Genomic DNA, 19101 nt, shown 5'->3' on the forward strand with positions numbered 1-19101 from the left:
TGCCTGCCAAATGTGCAATATATCATTGAATTCCCCTAAAACTACAAGTAAAAATTAGATCAAAGGAACATTATTTATATAGATTTATTACAATATATGCATACCACATACAGATCTCAGGTGTTCATTCAATGAGACTGTTGTACCTGATGGCCATCTATTTTGTTATATGCCACTTCAAGAGCCTGAGATCCAAAACTATGGTTTATCATCAGGGTTTAGTGATCAATATAAAATGGCTATTCTGCACGGGTTATCAGTAGCCACACTAAGGCTGTTCCCGCACGGGCTTAATACAGTGTCCCAGGGATGCTAAAAAAAGTGTCCCTGGGGAGGGGTTTGCACAGCGATGCAGCAGCAGTGGACTTGCAACCCCTGAGCGGTGTGAAGCTGCTGTTTCTGAACCTCACTCCAGAGCTGTTGCGCAGGGCAGGGGGCATGTCCCCTGGCCTGGGCGATGCGCCAGAAGGTCGGAGGGACGGTAAGGCATTCGGGCGACAATGCAGCCTCTGCGCAGGCTGCGCTGTCTTCCCCGCCTCTACCGGGACCGTCCATGCAACCGGTCCCGGGGGGTGCGTTGGCGTCATTTACACTGACGCACCCCCATAGCATGGCCATGCAGAAACGGCCTAAGTGTGGGAAAGGGTTGCCAAAAATCCCATATGCTCCCCATTTGTCTCCCAAAAGTGTTGAAATTTTTATTTCAGCTTATTTATTTTACAGTATTTGTAGTCTAATTAAGAATTACTGCCTTGATGCAGACATGGAAGATAGCTTTTTTATATAAAATGTATGCTAAATAGAATTAATATGGCTTATTTTGTGTTCATTGTCTTCTTATTTTCCAGAAAAACCAAGCCCACCAGAAAAATTGGGAGTATCAAGCGTTACTAAAGATAGCGTATCTCTTGTGTGGCTGAAGCCAGAACATGATGGTGGAAGCAGAGTTGTAGGTTATCTGGTTGAAGCGCTGGAGAAAGGGCAGCAAAAGTGGGTCAAGTGTGCAATAGTCAAGACAACTCATCACGTTGTCCATGGCCTTAAGGAAAATATGGACTACTTCTTCAGAGTTTTTGCTGAAAACCAAGCCGGTCTAAGTGACCCCAAGGAGCTCCTTCTTGCGGTTACCGTTAAAGAACAACTGGGTATGTCTGCTAACACTAAACTCCTCCGAGTTAATATAAATTTAACTGAAACTGTACTTTAAAGTCATGTTTTTAACATTTTGGAAATGTGTTTTTCAGCATCGCCGGAGGTTGACATGAAAGGCTTCCCAAACCACACCGTTTACATTAGAGCAGGTTCATACCTCAAGGTGGAGATCCCAATTTCTGGAAAACCGTTACCAAAAGTCACTTTATCCAGAGATGGCGTTCCAATCAAGGCAACCATGAGATTTAACACAGAAACCACAGCCGAAAGTGTCATTATCAACCTGAAAGAAAGCGTGGCTGCCGATGCTGGTAGATATGACATCACAGCGGCCAACTCCAGCGGAACCACAAAGTCTTTTGTTAACATTGTTGTCCTAGACAGGCCAGGCCCTCCTGTTGGTCCTGTTGTTATCAGTGATGTCACTGAAGACGGTGTTACTCTGAAGTGGGAACCACCACGTTATGATGGCGGCAGTCAAGTTACCAATTATATTGTACTGAAAAGAGAAACAAGCACCGCTGTCTGGTCTGAAGTATCTGCCACGGTCGCTAGAAATGTTATTAAGATAATGAAGCTAACAACGGGAGAAGAGTATCAATTCCGTATCAAAGCTGAAAATCGTTTCGGCATAAGTGACCACATTGACTCAGCGTGCGTAGCTGTTCAGTTACCATACAGTAAGTAACTTCTTGTTCATGTTTGTTTTTCTGGATTCTTCAGACATGTTCAGATTTTATTAACTAGTCCTTTATGTTTACATAGCGACCCCGGGACCACCTTCCACTCCATGGATTACTAGTGTGACTCGAGAATGTATCACTGTTGGATGGCACGAGCCAGTTTCCAACGGAGGCAGTGCGGTCATTGGGTATCATCTCGAAATGAAGGATAGGAACAGCATCTTATGGAAGAAAGTGAACAAACTCATCATACGCACAACTCACTCCAAGGTGACCAATATCTCTGCTGGGCTTATCTATGAATTCAGAGTGTATGCAGAAAACGCGGCTGGTATCGGGAAAGCTAGTCATCCATCAGATGCAGTTCTTGCCATCGACGCATGTGGTAAGTATTCAGGAATAAAACAGCATGCTTCTAGCAATGGATTTAGTGGGAAACGTTCTGTCTTTGGTGAGGGACTGCAGAATCATTCACTCGAAAAGTAGTTGGCCTTTTGGTAACAAGCATAGCTGCAAAACAGAGAAAATAAGATGGTTCCAGCAAACCCAAGAGACAAAAATGGGGGGTGGGCAGAGGTGGGATCCAGCAGGTTCTCACAGGTTCCCGAGAGTAGGTTACTAATTATTTGTGTGTGCCGAAAGGGGGTTACTAATTGGTGATTTTGCCACATGATTTTTGCCTTAGTTACGCCCCTCTTCTCAGCAGTAGCGCGCAGAACTTGAAGCAGTCTAGCAGGAGGTGCACCGGCGTGCGTGGCAGCCTGCGCCTGCGGGCATTTGTTACCCGCCCAAGGACCAGCGCAGCGGCTGCATCCTTGCCACAGCCCTGCCCAGGAATGCCCCGCCCCGGAATGCCCGGCCACGCCCCCATTGTGCCCCGCCCAGCCCCATTGGCACTACGCCACAGTTTGAATCCCACCACCATGGGAACCTGTCACTAAAATTTTTGGATCCCGCCACTGGGGGTGGGGGCAGGGGTTGAAAGAGAAAAATCCTTCACATGGGAAGACTGAGGGCAAAGAGCAGGTGCAAGCTATCTAAAGCTTGCAGGAGGACAATTGGGGTTGGAGGAAATTCACTGATCCCCTTACAATTTAAATAGAGGGGGTTTTGGTGGTGAGGAGAATTTTTCTGGTTTTTGCCTCCCTGCACCGCCTAGAAGCCCTCTTGGAGGCTGTGGGGTGGCTCCAAAGCAGTGCTGCGTCCAGCTGCCTGGGGCTCTGCATTGGGCTGCCCATGTGGTAGAGACTTTCTGAATTTCCTCTCTTACCCCCAAATCACTCACAGGCTTCACTCTTGTACTACTTCACTTACTAATCACAAACGCTTCTTTATGTTTCAGAACCACCAAGAAATGTTCGTGTCACAGATATTTCGAAAACATTCGTTAGTCTTTCCTGGACAAAGCCAGCTTTTGATGGTGGTAGCAAAATTACTGGATATATTGTCGAGAAACGTGATCTGCCAAATGGACGGTGGACAAAGGCCAGCTTCACCAATGTCATAGAGACTCAGTTCACTGTATCAGGACTGACTCAAAGCTCCCAATATGAATTCCGTGTTTTTGCGAAGAATGCTGCAGGTTCAATTAGTAACCCATCAGATGTTTTGGGCCCCATTACATGTGTGGATACTTACGGTAAGGAGCGTATAATTTCGTACAAATAATATCCAGCCCTGTGTCTGGGTTTACTTTTAACATGTTTTGTAGAAAAGTTTGTTTGAATTCAAGATGTCTAGTTTGATGATACTGCACTGACTCAAATTCTGTTTGTCTGAATGGAGCTTTTTGTGTTCCAGCATGTAGATAGGTGCTTTAGTCGTTACCCAAAAGCTTTGGTTGGTAACTCTTTCAGACATATTAATGCATTGTTATTCCTGATTGTTAATTAAGGTGCACCTGAAATAGATGTTCCACCAGAATATACAGAAGTGGTGAAATACAAAGCTGGCACTTCAGTTAAGCTGAAACTTGGTATCTCAGGAAAGCCTGTGCCTACAATTGAGTGGTTCAGAAACGGGAAAGAAATACAAACCAGTGCCCAGGTATCTATTGAAAATACAACGGAATTTGCGTCCATACTGATCAAAGATGCAACTCGCATTAACAGTGGAAACTATGAACTGAAATTAAAAAATGCCATGGGTTCTGCAAGCGCTACGGTTCGAGTACAAATACTTGGTACGTGTTGAGCAGTGATATATTGTATTCATTCTGAAATTCAGCTCACTCTACCCATTCTTGTGTATTTAAATACATTCATTTCTTCTTGTACTCAACAGATAAGCCAGGACCTCCGGTTGGACCGATACAGTTCAGGACTGTCACCGCTGAAAAGATTGCCCTTCTAGCTAGGAGGAGGACCACCTAAGCCTAGGGAAGCATTTAGGCGGTGCCACCCGTTACGCTTATTACCACATTGTTGAAAAACGTTAGAGAACAAAATTACCGCGTGGTGTGGTCTATGGTTTCAGAAAAACAAGAAGAGTGCGGTGCCATTACCACAAAAGTCATTAAAGGAAATGAATACATCTTCCGCGTGCGAGGTGTAAACAAGTTTGGTGTTGGTGATCCCCTGGAATCTGATTCTGTTATAGCTAAAAATGCATTTGGTAAGTTAAGTAGATGTCATTCAATCTGCTTTTTGAATTTTTACAGATGATCTATGATTTAGTTACGGTGACCTGAAGTAATTTATGGTCCTGGCCCCAGCCTGGTGGAACACTTTACGGCCCTGGCCCCAGCCTGGTGGAACACTCTTCCTCCAGCTGTCCGGGCCCTGCGGGACCTTGGTGAATTCACTTGGGAGCCTGCAAGACCGAGTTGTTCCACCGGGCCTTTGGAGTAACCAGCCGTTGATGGTGCCCACCCCCCCCACCCATCCTTGTTTTGTTTACATCTTTTATTGATGGAGCCAGCAGTCTTCCCATTTAGGGAGGGTTTTAAAAATGGGTTTGCTGGGCGCCCGATTCAATTTTAAACTTTGTATTAACCACTGTTTTAAATGGGGATCTAGTAATTTATTTATATTGGAATTTAATTGTTTAGTTTTGATTGTATTTAGTCGAACTATGATTTAACTTGGTTGTATGCCGCCCAGAGCCCTTCGGGGATAGGGCGGGATATAAAACTAAACAATAAATGAATGAATGAATGAATGAATGAATGAATGAATGAATGAATGAATGAATGAATGAATGAATGAATGAATGAATGAATGAATAAAGTAATTGATTTTCTTTTAACAAAAACACAGTTACGCCTGGACCACCTGGAGTGCCAGAAGTCACCATGATAACTAAGCACTCAATGACCGTCGTCTGGAGCCGACCTACAGTGGACGGTGGCAGTGAAGTAAATGGCTATTACCTCGAGAAGCGTGATAAGAAAAGCCTAGGCTGGTTCAAGGTCGTTAAAGAAACGATCCGTGACACCAGGCAGAAAGTAACAGGATTAATAGAAAACAATGAATACCAATTTAGAGTTTCTGCCGTGAATGCAGCTGGCCAAGGACCATTCTCAGAAGCATCCGATTTCTACAAAGCAATAGATCCTATCGGTAAGAAATCCTCCATGTGGATAATTGTAAATCTTAGACCACAGGTGTCAAACCTGCGGCCCTCCAGATGTTGTGGACTACAGTTCCCATCAGCCCCTGCCAGCATGATACTGGCAGGGGATGATGGGAACTGTAGTCCATAACATCTGGAGGGCCGCAGGTTTGACACCTATGTCTTAGACCAATGTACAAACATTAATACGTATGATAGTGCCTGAAGACATTTAAAAAATAATATTTTTTTTAATTTTCCCAACACAAAAAAGAAGGAAAAAACAAAAATACATAGACCACCATGCACCCCACATCCACAGTTACATTAAAACAAAACAGAAATTAAAAACACAAGAAAGAATACAACACAAATGTGACAATGTCTGAACACAACCAATTTACTGAACTAACACCATACACCTATACAGTGACTTCCAGCTATTTCCTTGTTGAATTCTAATCCATTCTAAGTTCTTGCATATATTTAAAATAAAACAATTCATCAAATACACTCTGCTTGTCTGTATTTTAGTGTATGGTAGTTGAAGGTGTATTTTTGATGTTCTGCCTTACTTATCTGTCTTTTGACGTTTCATATTTACTTTCAATATTTTACAGACAAACCTGGGCCGCCTGCTAAGCTAAAGGTTGTGGACACTACAAAGACCTCTGTCACACTTAGCTGGACGAAACCAGCCTATGATGGAGGCAGTGCAATCACCAGCTATGCTATAGAAAAGAGAGAAGGAGATGAGGAAGAATGGAGCGTAGTCAGTGCAAGAGGAGAAGTAAGAACCACTGAGTATGTGGTTTCCCATCTTCAGCCAGGAATCAACTACTACTTCCGTGTAGCTGCTATAAATTATGCTGGACAAGGTGAACCCATTGAGATGACAGAAGCTGTACAAGCTAAAGACATACTTGGTAAGCAATGTGATGTCTGTACAGAGGCGTAGCTCCAAGGGGACAGGGGGGTGCGTGACACACCAGGGGCACGCCCCTGTGGGGGAGTGGCGAGGGCGTTCCGGGGCGGGATGGGGGCAGAGGATGCACCTGTGCACCGGGTGCTTTCCCCCTTGCTACGCTTCTGTGTCTATATCATTCTTAAAATGTCTCTATTTCTAGATTGTTCCCCTCACATTTTAATAATGTCCATTTTAAACTTTAATTTTTTTGCAGAGGAGGCAGAGATTGATCTGGATGTTGCTCTCAGAACTTCCATTGTTGCTAAAGCAGGTGAAGATGTACAAATAATGATTCCATTCAAAGGAAGACCTCCTCCAACTGTCACATGGAGAAAAGATGAAAAGAACCTTGGTGTTGATGAAAGATACACCATTCAGAACACCGAATCCTCTACGTTGCTCAGTATTCCTCAAGTCACTCGTAACGATTCAGGAAAATACATCCTCACCATTGAGAATGGAGTTGGAAAGCCGAAATCTTCATTTGTGAACGTTAAAGTGCTTGACACCCCATCTGCGTGCCAGAAACTGCATCTTAAACATGTCTCTCGTGGAACCGTGACATTGGTATGGGAACCACCACTCATCAACGGTGGTTCTGAAATAACAAATTACGTCATTGAAAAAAGAGATGCCACAAAGAGAGCTTGGTCCTCTGTTACAGCAAAGTGCTCTAATACATCGTTCAAGATAACCGGCTTGTCAGAAAAGATCCCGTACTTCTTCCGCGTTCTCGCAGAAAATGAAAATGGATTGGGTGAGCCATGCGAGACGGCTGATCCAGTGAAAGCTGCTGAGGTCCCGGGACCTGTCCTGGACTTGTCCATGAAAGACTCAACAAAGACCTCTGTCACTTTGCAATGGGTCAAGCCTGAATTTGACGGTGGTAGTATTATATCCGACTATGTCGTTGAGAAGAAACTCAAAGACGAAAGAGAATGGTCTTATGCAGGCGTAACTAAAGCATGCGAATTTGAAGCCGACAAACTTAAGGAGCTTTCTGTGATGGAGTTCAAAGTTTTTGCTAGGAATGAAAAAGGGAAAAGTGATGGCGTCTTCGTTGGACCAATTACAGTGAAAGATTATGTAATAACACCTGAAGCGGACCTCTCTGATATACCAGGAGGACAAGTAACAGTGAGGATTGGTCACAATGTACACATTGAATTGCCATACAAGGGTAAGCCCAGACCAACTATGAGCTGGCTGAAAGACAACATGCCTCTTAAAGAAAGCGAACTGATCCGCTTCAAGAAAACTGAAAACAAAATAAGCTTAAGTATTAAAAATGTGAAAAAAGAAAATGGTGGCAAGTACACCTTAATTCTTGACAGTGGAGTAAACAGAAAATCATTCCCAATTACAGTGATAACACTTGGCCCTCCATCAAAGCCGAAAGGACCTATAAAATTAGATGAAATCAAAGCAGATAGTATGGTTCTTTCATGGGGTGTTCCTGATGACAACGGAGGAGGAGAAATCACTGGCTACAGTGTTGAGAAGCGGGAAACTTCCCAAACCAATTGGAAGATGGTGTGTTCCAGTGCAGCAAGGACCACTTTCAAAGTTCCTAACCTTGTTAAAGATACCGAGTACCAGTTTAGAATCCGTGCTGAAAACAGATATGGAGTAAGCCCACCACTTTCCTCCATAGAGGTTGTAGCAAAGCACCAGTTCAAACCACCAGGTTCACCAGGGAAGCCTGTGGTTTACAATATCACAGCTGATGGAATGTCGATATCTTGGGATGCTCCAGTATATGATGGTGGTGCAGAAATTACTGGCTACCATGTTGAAAAGAAAGAAAGAAACAGCATCCTCTGGCAGAAGGTGAATACTACATCAATATCTAATAGAGAATACAGAATCACTGGATTGCTGGAAGGTTTGGACTACCAGTTCCGTGTGTATGCTGAAAATTCCGTTGGGATGAGTTCTGCTAGTGACCCAAGCAAATTTACTTTGGCAGTGTCTCCAGTAGGTGAGTGGCTGATCACTGAATGGAAAATATCTCTCATGGCATACTGTAGAGATTTACGCTGAGGTCTATAGTATGCTGAGGTCTATATTTCTCTTTCAGATCCACCTGGCACACCTGATTACATCGATGTGACTAGGGAAACTATTACTCTGAAGTGGACTGCTCCACTCCGTGATGGTGGCAGCAAGATTGTAGGATACAGTATTGAGAAACGTCAAGGAAGCGGTGACCGCTGGCTCAGATGCAATTTTACTGATGTCAGTGAATGCCAATACACGGTTACAGGACTTAGCCCTGGTGATCGGTATGAATTCAGAGTACTTGCAAGAAATGCTGTAGGAACCATTAGTCCTCCTTCCCAGTCTTCAGGCTATATCATGACCAGAGATGAAGCTGGTAAGCATTATTTATTGATAATTAAACGTGTTATATAGAACCTGGAACTCTCTCTTAAGGTTTCGTGGAAAACTTGATTAGTGTATGTCAGATAGGATTATTGCCTCACTATCTGATGAACAACTGGTTCACACTGTCCATTTCTAATAATACAAGAAAAAGCCATGAATGATTTAATGGACAGATTAATGTTCATTCATTCATTCATTGATATAAAGTACCATGCTGTTCTACTATGCCAAAGTTATATGCTTTTAAGATTAAGTGATGCTCTGAAGCAAAATAGCAAATGTGCCTCTTTATTTTTTGTAGGGGAAAGAGATGTTGATAACTATAGCCCTGTAAAACTAAAGTAAGAAAGAGCGGCCATAAGATAGCGCAGCCGTCGTTGCCGCCCGGAAAAGGGCACAGCAAAGAGGTCCTGCCGTGCCTGCCCTTAGAAGGGCAGAAGGGCGGTGGCGGCCATGCCTATTATGGGCAAGACGTCGTGACACCAGTGCAGCGTCATGTCAACATCAAGATGGGCTGGCCGGGAGCCTTTATTAGGCTTGGCCCAGCCCTGGACCCTTTTTACCCCACAGACAAGAGTGTTGTGTCGTTATTGTGGTTTGGGAACTCTGAGCAGTATTAGTCCTGCACTCGGGTGGCAATACAATTTACTCATTATCTGAAACTCACTCCCATGTAATTCACGTGGTTCTCTTTATGCTTTGGCAGCTCAGAAAATTTGGATCTAAGTTGCAACTAGTTGTACTTTAATTTATTTTTCGGAAGAAAATTTGATTTTTATTATTTTTTTATTCTTTTTTATGTTAGGGATTTGTTTATTCTTGAAACTTTAGATTCTGTATTATCTCTGTATTTTTTTAAAAAAAATCTGTTATTGACTTACATTAGAGCTTCAAAAGCCTTTTGGCTGTCTGTGATAAATAAACCCAAATGATGATATAAATTAATATTATTTCATTCTCTAGTTGCACCATCAATTGAATTCGGCGCGGAGCACTTTGAAGGCCTCACTGTTAAAGCCGGAGAAAGCATCAGACTTAAAGTTCTCATCACAGGCCGTCCAGTTCCTCAGGTGACCTGGCTAAAAGATGGAAAAGAAATTGACAAGAGGTTGAATATGGAAATAACCAGCGCCATTGGCTATAGCACCGTCTTTGTGAGAGATGCCTCTCGGGACCATCGCGGAGTGTATAAGGTCGAAGCCAAGAATTCGTCAGGTGTCAAACACGCAGAGATAACTGTACGAGTTCAAGGTAACTCGGGGTTCTTTTAGCACAGTTTTCCTCCCATTATATTGAATATCTTAAAATTAGCACATTCGTTCATACCTAAATTAGCACAATTAAAATAACTGGTAATTCAATGTTACAGATACTCCAGGAAAAGTCGGCGGGCCAATCAGGTTCACCAATATTACCGAAGAGAAGGCAACGCTATGGTGGGAGCCTCCAGCTAATGACGGTTGCGCAGCTATTACTCACTATGTGATCGAAAAACGTGAAACCAGCAGGGTATCCTGGGCACTGATTGAAGACCACTGCGAAGCCTGCAGTTACGCCGCTCTTAAATTAATAAAGGGCAACGAATACCAGTTCCGTATCTCTGCAGTCAACAAGTTTGGTGTTGGGAGGCCGCTGGAATCTGACCCATTTGTAGCACAAGCACAATACAGTAGGTTCACTTTAAATCGTGTCACAATTTAATCCTTGCCAACCTGATCCAGAACGTTCTCTGATATCTTCTTCTTATTTTACAGCGGTTCCTGATGCACCTGGCACGCCAGAACCCAGCAACGTCACAGGAAACAGCATCACACTCACATGGGCAAGGCCCAGATCAGATGGCGGAAGTGACATCAACCAGTATATCTTAGAGAGAAGAGAAAAGAAGAGCGTTCGCTGGGTTAAGGTCACCAGCAAGAGACCCATCAGCGAGATGAGGTTCAGGGTTACCGGTTTAACCGAAGGCAACGAATACGAGTTCCACGTTATGGCGGAAAATAATGCTGGAGTGGGACCTCCAAGTGATGTCTCCAGGCTGATTAAATGCAGAGAGCCAGTCAACCCTCCCGGTGCTCCTACTGTTGTCAAAGTGACAGACACGTCCAAATCGAGCGTCAGCTTGGAATGGACCAAGCCAGTTTTCGATGGAGGCCTAGAAATCATTGGCTACATCATTGACATGTGCAAGGCCGATTTAGGAGAGTGGCATAAAGTCAATGCGGAAGCTTGCATCGCCACAAAATATACTGTGACTGAACTAGAAGCTGGAGAGCACTACAAGTTCCGGGTCAGTGCGGTGAATGGCGCAGGTAAAGGAGACAGCTGTGAAGTCCCTGCTTCCATACAAACAGTGGACAGGCTCTGTTCACCAGAGCTTGATATCGATGCCTCCTTCAAGCAGACTCACATTATCAGAGCAGGCGCGACTATCCGCCTGTTCATTGCCTTCAAGGGCAGACCAGTCCCGACTGCTGTATGGTCCAAAGCAGATTCTGATCTCAGTCTGCGTGCAGACATTCACACGACGGACTCTTTCAGTACATTGACAGTGGAAAATTGCAACAGAACGGATGCCGGCAAGTATGTGTTTACAGTGCAAAACAACAGCGGTAGCAAATCTATCGCTTTCACAGTCAAGGTGCTCGACACTCCTGGGCCACCCGGTCCTATTACATTTAAGGATGTCACCAGAGGTTCTATCACTTTAATGTGGGATGCTCCTGTTTTGGACGGTGGTGCCCGTATCCATCATTACGTGGTAGAGAAACGAGAAGCAAGCCGCCGCAGCTGGCAGATTGTGAGTGAAAAATGTACCCGTCAAATCCATAGGGTCACTGGTCTGGCAGAAGGTGTGCCATATTATTACCGTGTTTCAGCAGAAAACGAATACGGAATCGGTGAGCCGTGTGAATTATCAGAACCAGTGGTAGCAACTGAAGAACCAGCTCCACCTAAGAGATTAGATATTGTTGACACTAGTAGGTCGTCTGTGGAACTAGCTTGGCTTAAACCTGACCATGATGGTGGTAGTCGTATCACTGGGTACCTCATAGAGATGAGACAAAAGGGATCTGACTTTTGGGTCGAAGCCGGTCAGACAAAGCAACTCACCTTCACTGTTGAAGGTCTCGTAGAGAACAATGAATATGAATTCCGGGTCAAAGCCAAGAATGATGCCGGCTACAGTCAGCCAAGAGAAGCCTTTTCTTCTGTCATTGTTAAAGAGCCACAGATTGAGCCGACTGCCGATCTCAGTGGAATTACCAGGCAGCTTATCACCTGCAAAACTGGAAGTACCTTTACTATCGATATACCAATTAGTGGACGTCCTGCTCCAAAAGTCACGTGGAAACTGGAAGAAATGAGACTTAAGGAAACGGACAGAGTAACTATCAAGACAACAAAAGATAGAACCACAATGATTGTCAAGGACAGCATGAGAGGTGACTCTGGTAAATACTATTTAACTCTGGAGAACACAGCTGGTGTGAAGACATTCACCGTCACTGTAATTGTTATTGGAAGACCAGGTCCGGTTACACGACCCATCGAAATATCGTCTGTAACAGCTGAATCTTGTGTTTTGTCGTGGAAGGAGCCTGAAGACGACGGAGGCTCTGACATTACAAACTACATTGTTGAGAAACGTGAATCTGGCACAACATCATGGCAGCTAGTAAATTCCAGTGTCAAGCGTACACAGATCAAAGTAACTCATCTCACTAAATACATGGAATATACTTTCCGCGTCAGCTCTGAAAACAGATTTGGTGTCAGCAAACCGATAGAATCTGTACCAATGGTGGCTGAGCATCCCTTCGGTAAGGACTAATTTATAGAACAAATATCCATAAATTGCCTCTGATCTTGCTTTAAAAAAAAACACACACAGCAATATCTAATATTTCTCTCTCTCTCTTTAAATTAGTCCCACCAAGTCCACCCACTAGGCCTGATGTATATTTTGTTTCTGCCAATGCCATGAGCATTCGTTGGGAGGAGCCATACCATGATGGCGGCAGCAAAGTTGTTGGGTACTGGATTGAAAAGAAAGAACGCAACACGATCCTTTGGGTGAAGGAAAACAAAGCTCCTTGTTTTGAATGTGATTACGCCTACCGGGCTTGTGGAAGGCCTTGAGTATCAGTTCCGAGTATACGCCCTGAACTCCGCTGGGTTGAGCAAAGCTAGTGAAGCTTCGAGGGCAGTAATGGCTCAAAACCCAGTTGGTAAGTAAAGCTGATGGGAAAAAATAGGTTCCCTTCTACTGTTTAAGAGACATCAGAGCTAAAATGTTCACACTGTGTTCTCTTCCAGATCCACCGGGTAGACCTGAAGTAACAGATGTCACAAGGTCTTCAGTGTCATTATCTTGGTCTCCTCCACTTTACGATGGTGGAAGCAAAATTGTTGGCTATATTGTGGAACGCAAGCCATTTAACCTAACTGGAGATGGACGCTGGCTGAAATGCAATTATACCATTGTCTCCGAAACCTTCTTTACCGTGACAGCGCTCAGTGAAGGAGAAGAATATGAATTCCGTGTTTTGGCAAAGAACGCTGCTGGCGTCATTAGCAAAGGCTCCGAGTCTACTGGTGCTGTTGCTTGCAAAGATGAATATTGTAAGAGACATCGATGTGGGTTTAGAATTATGCGAAGCGTTCAGGTCTTGTCAACGTCCACGTTTGAATCTGTTTCTCTTGTTTTTTTCACAGCACCACCTAAAGCTGATCTGGACGCCAGATTGCAGGGAGATCTTGTAACTGTTAGGGCTGGATCAGATCTTGTCCTCGAGGCTTCCATCGGTGGGAAACCGGAGCCAAAGGTCTTTTGGTCTAAAGGCGACAAAGAACTGGACCCCAGCGAAAAGGTTGCTTTACAATACACGAGCAAGCACGCTGTCGCAATCATCAAGTTCTGTGACAGAAGCGACACGGGAAAATACACTTTAACTGTGAAAAATGCCAGTGGAACAAAGCAAGTTGCTGTCTTGGTCAAAGTGCTTGGTAAGTATCTCATGATTTTTTTTATTTTTCCCTGAAAGCACTTAATTGTCCATTGAAATTGTTATTTTTTTATTTTATTGGTTCCTGTCTCCAATTTTTCTACTTTCTGGTTTTTTACTCCCCTTATCACCAGGATTCACCTTGGTTCCTGTGCTAAGTAAAACCTTGCCAGCAGAGTGACAGAAGAGAAGTGCACCTTGTCTTGGAATGTTCCTCAAGAAGATGGAGGAGCAGAAATCACCCACTACATTGTGGAGAGACGTGAGACAAGCAGGCTGAACTGGGTCATTGTTGAAGCTGAGTGTCAAACCCTGTCATGCGTGGTAACCAGGCTCATTAAGAATAATGAGTATATATTCCGTATAAGAGCGGTCAACAAGTATGGACCAGGCCTTCCACTTGAATCCGAACCCGTTATTGCTAGAAATTCATTCAGTAAGTACATTTCTAGCCACTGTGTGATCGTGTTGGGGAGGGGAGACTTCTATGACACAAAATAGCTGATTTTTATCCTCTCACTTTCAAAAACGTTTACAGCTATTCCATCAGCACCTGGCGTTCCTGAATCAGTGGGCGTCGGCAAAGAACACATCATCATCCAATGGCTGAAACCCGAGTCAGATGGGGGTAGTGAAATTAGCACCTATCTCGTGGACAAACGTGAAAAGAGAAGTCTACGCTGGACACGGGTCAACAAAAACTACATTATTTATGATACAAGACTGAAAGTTACGGGTCTAATGGAGGGCAGCGAATACCAGTTCCGGGTCACTGCTGTAAATGCTGCTGGCAATAGTGAACCTAGTGATGCTTCCGCATCTATTTTGTGCAAAGAACCATCATGTAAGTTTCCAGGACTTAACTGCAGATCTAATTGGGGGTCGTATGCAGTGGTGGGATTCAAATGATTTAACAACCAGTTCCAGTGGTGGGATTCAAGTGATTTAACAACTGGTTGTTTACAAGCACCATTTTAACAACCGGTTCTGCCAAAGTGGTGCAAACCGGCTGAATCCCACCACTGGGCATATGTATTTTGAGATTAAATAGATCCAGAGGGATAGTTTGGGATACTCACTTTTGCCACAAATAATAATAATAATAATAATAATAATAATAATAATAATAATAATAATAATAATAATAATAATAATAATAATAATAATAATTATTATTATTATTATTATTCAAAAAAAGAACAACAGTAATCCCACTAGTAGTCGGTGCTCTAGGAGGAATCCCAAGAAATCTTGAAAAACATCTGGAAAGCCTAAACTTGGACAGAACATCAGTCCACATGCTGCAGAAAGCAGCACTTCTAGGAACTGCACATATTTCACGCAAATACCTTCTAATATCCCAGGTCCCTGGGAAGGACCCTATATTCAGAGATGAATTCCAGACACTTCGTGCTGTAAGTTGTTATATGTATATTAATATTATTACATTATAATAATAATAATAATAATAATAATTATTATTATTATTATTATTATTATTATTATTATTATTATTATTATTATTATTATTATTATTTATTCGATTTGATAAACCGCCCTACCCCCAAAGGGCTCAGGGCGGTGTACAACAAAACAAGAACACCATAATAAAACAAATCGAATAACCCCAGTTAAAATACAAATCTTAAAACTATAGCAGCAGCAAGCCACAATAAATGGTTAATAATGAATAATAAGGGGCTTCTGGCATCACACCCCGGCGATCAAGACCTGGGAGTGGATGAATTCTGGGAGGGGGCTGGCAGATGGTCAGATGGTCAGGTGCACAGCCAGTAAACAGGGCAATAAGAAGGGGGCGGAATCAGCGGCCAGTCCCCCCCAAAAGCACTTATATCCCACCCTATCCCCATGGGTATGGATCAGTTCCATACTGAACATTTTCCTCCACTGTTATATAAACAGCTGATTAATTGTTGTCAGAATTTCAAATGTAGTTTTTGACAGTAACTGTCATATAAACGGATACATTCATGAATGCTATGTTTATTTTTGTTCGGATAACTCCAGTCAAGATACCCTGAAGTCAGCCAGAAAGCAAGGACTTTTTTAACCTAAGACCTTCCAAATAATATTATTTTTTTCCTTTCTGGGCTATCAAAGACCATAGCAAGGGATATAGTGCTGGTTGGGATGGACTTGAGCTTCAGTAATATTTTCTGCTTGGAGAAAGATGAATCAACTAATTTGCTTTGCTTTATACTCATAACCATGAGTTACAAGTTAATCACCTCGTCCAGTGATAAGCAAGATTTTTTGCCCAGATCAGATTGATTGATTTTTATTTTAATACTAATGACTCTGGGATTTTATTTTTCCCCAAGTGGTTTTGTGGCCAAATTCACAACCTTATGCCATCTAAACTTCAGCACCTTCTTATGGTGCTCTGGTTTTGTGCTCAGAGCACAGCATGTGGCAATTTTGTAAGAGGTGGGAAAAGATGATATGCAAATGTTCCTGCTTTGATCTAGGCACCATTTGGCAATGTTCTGATCTTTGTCAACCCTATTGTTCTATTCCATGACTTCCTCAAGGACCAGAGGCTGAAAAAATGTTTGAGCCATCACTTCATGTGTTCCCAGTTAAGCAGAAAGTGTTGCGGTATCCAACTGTGGGCTGACATGACATTCCAATCCAGGATAGTTTTAGAGGGTAACTGATTTGGTCAGCAATAGAACAGCTAGTTTCAAGATCAGTAGCACTCTAGAGAGCAACAAGATTATTAGGGTATGAGCTTTCAAAAGTCAAGGTTCCGTCATCAAATATATTCGTCAGTTATCTGACAAAGAGTGTTTTTCCTTTCAAAAACTCATGCCCACAACATCTTGTTGGGTTTCTTAGTGTTACCTTAAGAAGAAGAAGAAGAGTTTGGATTTATATCCCCTCTTTCTCTCCTGTAGGAGACTCAATGGGGCTTACAATTTCCTTGCCCCTCCCCCCTCACAACAAACACCCTGTGAGGTGGGTGGGGCTGAGAGAGCTCAGAAGAGCTGTGACTAGCCCAAGGTCACCCAGCTGGTGTGTGTGGGAGTGTACAGGCTAATCTGAATTCCCCAGATAACCCTCCACAACTCAAGCGGCAGAGCTGGGAATCAAACTCGGTTCCTTGGGATCAGAGTGCACCTGCTCTTAGCCACTGCTCTTAGCCACTACGCCACTGCTGCTTCGTGTTGGTAACCTTCGTGTTATTGCACTCAAATCTAGCTATTCCAATTCAAGTATGTGAAGATTCAAAAGAATCCTGAAACATCACAAAAACGATTGCAGAAATTTCAAGGTGATTATTTCTTTGGCCAATGAAAGTGCAACCTGTCCACTGTAATAACACAAGTCGTGTTGTTCTTTTTCAAAGACACCCCTGCAGCACCTTCAGCTCCCAGAGTTGTGGATACTACTAAGACCAGCATAAGCTTGGCTTGGACAAAGCCCACGTATGATGGCGGGGTCGACATATTAGGCTACATCCTTGAAATGAAAGAAGAAAGCACTGAACAATGGTATAGGGCGCATACTCAAGCCACTATCAGGAATGCTGAATACACTGTGACCGGTCTGAAAACAAGCCAGAAATACCGCTTTAGAGTGGCAGCCACCAACGTCAATGGTTTGAGTGAACACAGTGAATCCTCTGCTGAAATCGAGCCTGTGGAAAGGATAGGTAATGTCAAGATCAAGGTTTTTAAAGCAGAAATTTGTACATTTGATTAGAAATACTCAAGAAGAGAATAAATATTTTATTTTTACTTCTCTATGTGCAGAAAAACCGGATCTCGAACTTGCTGAGGATCTGAAGAAGACTGTGATCGTCAGGGCAGGAGGTTCTTTACGTCTAATGGTATCAGTAAGTGGCAGACCACCTCCCATAATCACGTGGAGCAAGAAGGGCGTCGACCTGGCAAGTCGCGGTATTATTGATACCACAGAGAGCTATACGCTGTTAGTTGTGGATAAAGTTAACCGGTACGATGCTGGGAAATATGTCCTTGATGCCGAAAATCAATCAGGAAAGAAATCTGCAACGGTTATCGTCAAAGTATATGGTAGGTACAAATGCGGCAAATTATCTTTACTTAAAACAATACGACTATGGCTATTTCTTTGCATTAAAGGTTTTCAGACATGAATAGATATGGAAATAAGTTATGGGAGAATCTGGCAAAGTGAAAAATAGAGAGGACAGCAATGGAAAATGAGTGGGTAGAAATCCAGCGGTCTTAGTTTGACATGAATAACAGATAACTGCGAGGATGGGTGGGGGGGAAACAGGACGGTGTGCAAAAGCGTTAATTTGTGATTTCTCTCCCCACCCACCACCCACCCACGGCAGATACCCCTGGCCCATCAGGAGCAGTGAGAGTAAAAGAGGTTTCCAAAGATTCTGCAACCATTACTTGGGACATTCCTACCATTGATGGCGGCGCACCTGTCACCAACTATATAATTGAAAAACGTGAGGCTGCCATGAGAGCATACAAGACAGTAACTACCAAATGCAGCAAAACCTTTTACAGAATTTCTGGACTCATTGAAGGAGCTCTTTACTACTTCCGAGTACTGCCAGAAAATATCTATGGTATTGGTGAGCCCTGCGAGACCTTGGATGCAGTTTTAGTGTCAGAAGTTCCAAGTGTGCCTCAGAAACTGGAGGTAGTTGATGTTACTAAATCTACCGTGTCACTGGCGTGGGAAAAACCACTGCACGATGGTGGCAGCAGGCTAACCGGTTATGTCATTGAGGCCTGTAAAGCTGGAACAGAAAGATGGATGAAGGTTGTAACGCTGAAGCCTAATATATTTGAGCACACAATCATTTCATTAAATGAAGGTGAACAGTACCTCTTTAGAGTCAGAGCACAAAATCCAAAGGGTGTCTCTGAACCAAGAGAGATAGTCACAGCGGTGACAGTACAAGAACAAAAAGGTAAGAGGCACAACATTGTTCAAAATATTAATACATACTTCCTTTACGTATGGATTAACCGTACTGGGTTCCTCTCGCTTTTCAGTTCTGCCTGCAATTGATCTTGCCGGAATACCTCAAAAGACCATTCATGTACCAGCTGGCAAGCCTATCGAGCTAGCCATTCCGATTTCTGGGCGACCACCTCCAGCTGTTTCTTGGTTCTTTGCTGGTTCGAAACTAAGAGAATCGGAACGAGTCAAGGTTGAAACAGTTGCTAAAGTAGCTAAATTAACCATACGTGAAACCACAATATATGATACCGGGGACTACATGCTGGAACTGAAGAACACAACCGGAACAGCACTTGATAAAATAAAAGTTGTTATCCTTGGTAAGTATTTACTATGAAAATATATCTATTATTTTCCTTAC

The 19101-nt window shown here is 43.2% G+C and overlaps 1 protein-coding gene across 1 annotated transcript in view; it reads left to right on the top strand.

The window, feature by feature from the left end:
- The window catches only part of TTN (titin), a 371903-nt gene that overhangs the window by 333713 nt on the left and 19089 nt on the right, over window positions 1-19101 (top strand). Inside the window, 23 exon segments of the mRNA XM_048484469.1 lie at window positions 849-1145; window positions 1245-1832; window positions 1918-2220; window positions 3178-3474; window positions 3730-4017; window positions 4119-4448; window positions 5093-5395; window positions 6008-6313; window positions 6569-8335; window positions 8435-8731; window positions 9706-9993; window positions 10112-10411; window positions 10497-12563; window positions 12671-12857; window positions 12859-12971; window positions 13060-13365; window positions 13459-13753; window positions 13883-14184; window positions 14287-14592; window positions 17119-17424; window positions 17525-17806; window positions 18094-18687; window positions 18773-19060. Of these exon segments, the coding sequence (XP_048340426.1) occupies window positions 849-1145; window positions 1245-1832; window positions 1918-2220; window positions 3178-3474; window positions 3730-4017; window positions 4119-4448; window positions 5093-5395; window positions 6008-6313; window positions 6569-8335; window positions 8435-8731; window positions 9706-9993; window positions 10112-10411; window positions 10497-12563; window positions 12671-12857; window positions 12859-12971; window positions 13060-13365; window positions 13459-13753; window positions 13883-14184; window positions 14287-14592; window positions 17119-17424; window positions 17525-17806; window positions 18094-18687; window positions 18773-19060 (10410 nt within the window).

This window comes from Sphaerodactylus townsendi, linkage group LG02 (genome assembly GCF_021028975.2).
Source record: "Sphaerodactylus townsendi isolate TG3544 linkage group LG02, MPM_Stown_v2.3, whole genome shotgun sequence".
Lineage (NCBI taxonomy): Eukaryota > Metazoa > Chordata > Lepidosauria > Squamata > Sphaerodactylidae > Sphaerodactylus > Sphaerodactylus townsendi.